We start from the raw sequence: 5,307 nt of genomic DNA on the forward strand, positions 1-5,307 counted from the left end.
TATTCATACAGGTAAAACCAACAATCAGAAATGTTTTTTGAAAAAAAAAAAAAAAAAAAGAAAACAAAAACATAAACACATATTGGAGTACCTGTAGTGGAGCCGAGATAGAGGAGAGAGAGAGGAGACGTGAGAGAGGAGAGAGACGTGAGGGAGGAGAGAGTTGCAGTTTCATTGAAAAATTACTTACGTGGAGAGAGGTTTCCATTGAGAGTGGTTTTGAGGATAGAGTGGAGAGAGGAGAGAGGAGAGACAAGAGTGGTTTTGAGGAAAGAGTGGAGAGAGGAGAGAGAGAGAGTCAAGGCCAATGGAAACTACCAACATAAGCATGTCATGAAAAGCCAACCGTTGAATTTTTCTATGACACATGTCGAACATCCCTAAAGAAAACCTCACAACATACGGTTGTTTTCTCCTCCCCCCCTCCCTCGACTTTCTCCCTTAATTATTGTCAACAATCCCCCCCCTCCCCCTTGTCAAAGTTTAACAGAAGCGGACAATAATGACAACTGAAAATCAAAATTGACTTTTCCAATACGTACGTATCACAGCCCATGGCAGTCAACATTCAATTCTGATTTCTCCCTTAAATTCTCCCAATTTTTTTTGGGGGTGTATATTGGAAGCTTTAATTTCTTCCAAAAAAAAAAAAAAATGTTGGAAGCTTTAACATGTTCATTGTATCTTTACATCATTACATGCTCTCTCATTTCTTTGAGGACTAAGTATTAAAATTACTATTTTACCAAAAAAAAAATAAAAGTATTAAAATTATTATTTCTTACAAAAAACATATATATATATATATATATATATATATATATATATATATTAAAATTACGAAAGCAGTACAATTTGCCGGCTGGAATTCGCAATTCGAACAGTGTATTTTATGACCAAGACAAAAAAAAGTTAAGGGCAATTACTATCACTACCCTACATTTAGCCTATATTTACTAAAATTATCTTACTTTTAACTTTTTTTCTGAAACTATTTTGTTTTTAAATTTTTAAATCTCCTTCTACCTTCATATTTTTAAATACCCAGATTGCCCTTCCTTTTCACCTAGTAACTTGCGAATCTATTTAACCTGCCATTCATCTTCTACTTTCTACTATTTTTGTCATTAAAATAGAAAAAAATGAAAGCACCCACCCACTTATTCTTCTCTCCCTTTTTTAACTCCATTTTTCTTCAATTTTTTTATTTAATTAATTTTTTATTCAACATCTCATCTTCATCGTTCTTTGTCGAACAAATCATAGTTCTAAGTATCGGTAGCGTATCAGGTAAGACATATCGATTTTGCTAGTCACCGATACCGATACCGTATTGGTAGCACAGTATGGACAAGGGGGTAAAATGGTAAAAAAAAACTCATTTTTAAGGAGATTCAAGGGTAATTTTGCTCGATACAGCCGATACAGTATCAATATCGTATCGGTTTTGCAGGTTACTGATACCCTTTCTGATACCGTGCATTCAAATCATGGAATAGATTGACTCTCTTCAAAAATAGTAAAAAGTAAATTGAATAAAAAGAGGAAGAGAGAGAAGTGGGGTGCTTTGAAGAAAGTCAATCTATTCACGGAATCAGAATAAGTATAGGTAACCTACAAACCTGATACGATACCAATATGGTATCAACCTGGATCAGCTGTATGGGGCAAAATTACCCCTGAATCTCGTTAAAAAATGAGTTTTCTAGCCATTTTACTCCTTTTCCGTATCGTGCTACCGATATAGTATCGGTATCAGTGACTAGCAAAATCGATACATATCGTCTGATACGGGCAATACGATATCGATACTTAGAACCATGATCTGTTCGAAGAAGAACGACAAAGATGAAATGTTGAATAAAAAAGTAATTAAATAGAAAGATTGAAGAAAAAACACAAAAAAATTGAATGGAGTAAAAAACGAGAGATAGAAGTGAGTGGGTGCTTTCATTTTTTACTATTTTAATGATAAAATAGTAAAAAATAGAAGATGAATGGTAGGTTAAATAGATGGGAAGCAGTTTTCTGTCTGGGAGTGTGGCCTACGCCAGTACTCCCATGTGTCTATCTCTCTCCTCCTTAAAATAAGGGGGCAAATGTGTCTTTTCACATGGGAATGAAAGAGATAGAATCATGGGAGTGCTGGCGTAGGCCACACTCCTGGACAGAGATTTTTTTCCCATGATTTAACAGGTTAAAAGGTGAAAAAGAAGGACAATCTAAGTATTAAAAAACATAAGGATAGAAGGAGATGTAAAATTTTAAAAGCATGATAATGTCAGAAAAAAAGTTTAAAGTAGGATAATTTCAATAAATATAGGCTAAATGTAGGATTGTAATTGCCTCAAAAAGTTATCGTATTTGAATTTTGACTGGCCGATTAGAAATTTTTTTTTCACCTAATAATTAATGCTCTAGAACAAACTTTTATGAGAATTTGGTGAAAACACCGAATCAAATGCGCTTAGACAAAGAAAGACTTGACGCCCAAGTCAAGTCTTTTCATTTTTTTCTCGTTAGAAAACAAAAGTCTTTTGTTACACAATCTTTTTCTCTTCTCTCGCCGCCTCACTGAGTCTTGTGATTCCTGTCAGCTATAAATAACTGATTTTACAAAAACACCCCGGCATTTACCCTTAGATACCCTTCTCAAAGGGCTATTTTCGTTATAAAGAACGCTCCAGAACTATCGTGGTTCTTGGAGGGGATATTTTCCGGACTCTGTTTAAGTGGGTCTCACATTTATAAAAAGTCCTAAATAATGACCACGACAAGTAAGACTACCTCTGCCAAATATCCTTCTGCCATGTGTCAACCTAAGAAACGCCCAAGCCTTCCCTTAAAACGAAATGTCAGGTGCGCCTAAGCAAACCTCAAGCCAAATAAACCCTCCTCCATACCATAGCTTACACCGTCGTAGTCATCAAAACAAAACTCCAAAAAGCTTGCCTGAGACGTTTTCCAATATCTTTTTTGTTACCGTATTTTTCTTATCGTTCTTCTTTGGCTCTCCGTTCCTCAGTAATTAGGATTTGCGTTTGGGTTCTGCAACAGAGATGATGAGGGGTTCAAGGATGGCCGGTCAGCTGCTAAAGCAGGTTGGACCACGATTCTTTTCCACGGCAACCCTAAACGAACCGGCTACTGAGATTCTAACCGGAACTTCTAGTTTCTTCCATACAACTACAACCGTCATGCCAGCTCGAACCAGTGTGGCCTGGGTCAGGTTTCCAGCGGTTGGTGTACGGCATGGAAGTACATTGGCCTTACACAAGGAAGGGGAAGAAAAAGAAATGAAAACCCGTTCTGCCGGGGGTGAACCGGAGGAGAAGGCGATCACTAGCTACTGGGGCATAGCTCCTTCCAAGATTACTAAGGAGGATGGCACGAAGTGGAAGTGGAGCTGCTTCAGGGTATGTTACATGCTGCTTCTTTGTTTTTAATTTTTTTTTACCGGTCCGTCCTTCGAAAGATAATGGAACGGGCATTTTTGTCATTTCAGCTCTTTTATTTAATTGTGAAAATTATTTATTTTGTTATGGTAAAGCCATGGGAGACGTACAAAGCGAATCTTTCGATCGATCTGAAGAAACACCACGTCCCAACTACTTTCTTGGATAAATTAGCTTACTGGACTGTCAAGGTTCTTCGATACCCAACCGATCTCTTTTTCCAGGTATGGTTGGTTGGTTTTCTTTATTTTTTTTAGACAGAAATAAATTTTATTTTGTAAGGACAGAACTAAAATTGTATTTCCTAAACTCGGACGAGTTTCATTCCGAGTCAACTAAGAAGATGTTGGGAGTCTTTAATCTATAGTTCTAAACTTGAGCTTTCTCTTACTACAGACACGATACGGTTGCCGGGCTATGATGCTTGAAACAGTGGCAGCCGTGCCAGGTATGGTTGGAGGAATGCTTTTGCACTGCAAGTCTCTTAGGAAATTCGAACACAGCGGAGGATGGATTAGAGCTCTTTTAGAAGAAGCAGAGAACGAACGAATGCACCTCTTGACGTTCATGGAGGTTTCTCAGCCAAGGTGGTATGAACGAGCTCTTGTCTTCACAGTTCAAGGAGTGTTCTTCAATGCTTACTTCTTGGGTTACATGATCTCTCCCAAGTTCGCTCACCGAGTCGTTGGATACTTGGAAGAAGAAGCGATTCACTCGTACACCGAGTTCTTGAAAGAACTTGATAAGGGTAATATTGAGAATGTACCAGCACCTGCAATCGCCATCGATTACTGGCAGATGCCACCGGACTCCACACTCCGTGATGTCGTGATAGTTGTGAGGGCTGATGAGGCGCATCATCGTGACGTTAACCATTTCGCATCGGTAAGGATCTTGGAGTTGGCCTCCCTTGTTGTACTGTTTTTTTAAGGGGAAGAATTGTCTTAATTTAGATTATACACACGTGGCATGTATCTATGATTTGGATAATAGTTGCTGATGAGATGGTCATGGTTATGATGATGTGCAACCTGAATGGCTTTATTTGGGTATATAATAATCGATCAAGTTTCCTTCTAGCCACGATGAATGGGATCGTGGAATCGGAGAGGGCGAAAATAGGTATCTTGGTTACATATTAAAACTTTAGGAGGGGTTTGTGAACCCAAGAATAGTGGGTGAACCGCCCTCTATCAGTGGAGGGAAACTTAATCTTGTAATTATAGATAGACTTGAGACTAACAGATGATTTGTTTTAATTGGCATGGTGCAGGACATACACTACCAAGGACATGAACTAAAGGAAGCCCCTGCTCCACTTGGATATCACTAAAGTATTGCTATGGAAGGCCAACACCGAATTTAGAAGGAAAAAATTACACAGTAGAATGGTTGAAGCATTGTCATTTTTTTTTTTTATTTAATGTGATATTGAAGCATAGTATTTTCTTCCAATTAATATGGCTCTGTTATGTGTTTTTTTATGTACAACTACTTGTTGTAAAAAAAATGCATAAAAAAAATACTTGTTGTAAACTATATATATTAATTAATAAATTCTGTTTATTATTACTTCATCACTGTCTTTTGCTTAATTTTACCTTTTCATTTTTGATGATAGAAAAGTAATATATTACTGTTTACACCCTAAAATCACCAATTAATTGGTAATGATAGACTGATGTAATTCGAGCAATAAAGGAGATCGATCAACAGGCTGATTCCCCTACAAAAAAAGGAAGTTAGTGGAGCTAGGACGGTTACAACCGCAGAAGCACCTAGTAACTAACACTACTAGGATTGGGGACCATCAAAGGAAACATGGGAGTAAACGGTTCTTGTAACCTCTAAG

General features: G+C 37.5%; 1 protein-coding gene across 1 annotated transcript; it reads left to right on the plus strand.

Annotated features, from left to right (window-relative positions):
• Positions 1-2,993: 2,993 nt before the first annotated feature.
• On the plus strand, positions 2,994-4,857 carry LOC122646656 (ubiquinol oxidase 2, mitochondrial-like). Its single transcript, XM_043840246.1, has 4 exons — positions 2,994-3,416; positions 3,551-3,679; positions 3,852-4,340; positions 4,729-4,857. Exons 1-4 carry the CDS (start codon positions 3,060-3,062, stop codon positions 4,786-4,788), a joined length of 1,035 nt encoding a protein of 344 aa, XP_043696181.1. The 5' UTR covers positions 2,994-3,059; the 3' UTR covers positions 4,789-4,857.
• The last annotated feature ends 450 nt before the right edge of the window (positions 4,858-5,307 follow it).

Source organism: Telopea speciosissima, chromosome 11, assembly GCF_018873765.1.
Source record: "Telopea speciosissima isolate NSW1024214 ecotype Mountain lineage chromosome 11, Tspe_v1, whole genome shotgun sequence".
In the NCBI taxonomy this organism is placed as follows: Eukaryota; Viridiplantae; Streptophyta; class Magnoliopsida; order Proteales; family Proteaceae; genus Telopea; species Telopea speciosissima.

Bases quoted from the DNA above. Each gene is read 5' to 3' on its own strand.
- LOC122646656 (XM_043840246.1), top strand. From the start codon at position 3,060: ATGATGAGGGGTTCAAGGATGGCCGGTCAGCTGCTAAAGCAGGTTGGA. The intron at 3,417-3,550 runs GTATGTTACATG...GTTATGGTAAAG, and splicing joins GGAAGTGGAGCTGCTTCAGG to CCATGGGAGACGTACAAAGC. The intron at 4,341-4,728 runs GTAAGGATCTTG...GGCATGGTGCAG, and splicing joins ACGTTAACCATTTCGCATCG to GACATACACTACCAAGGACA.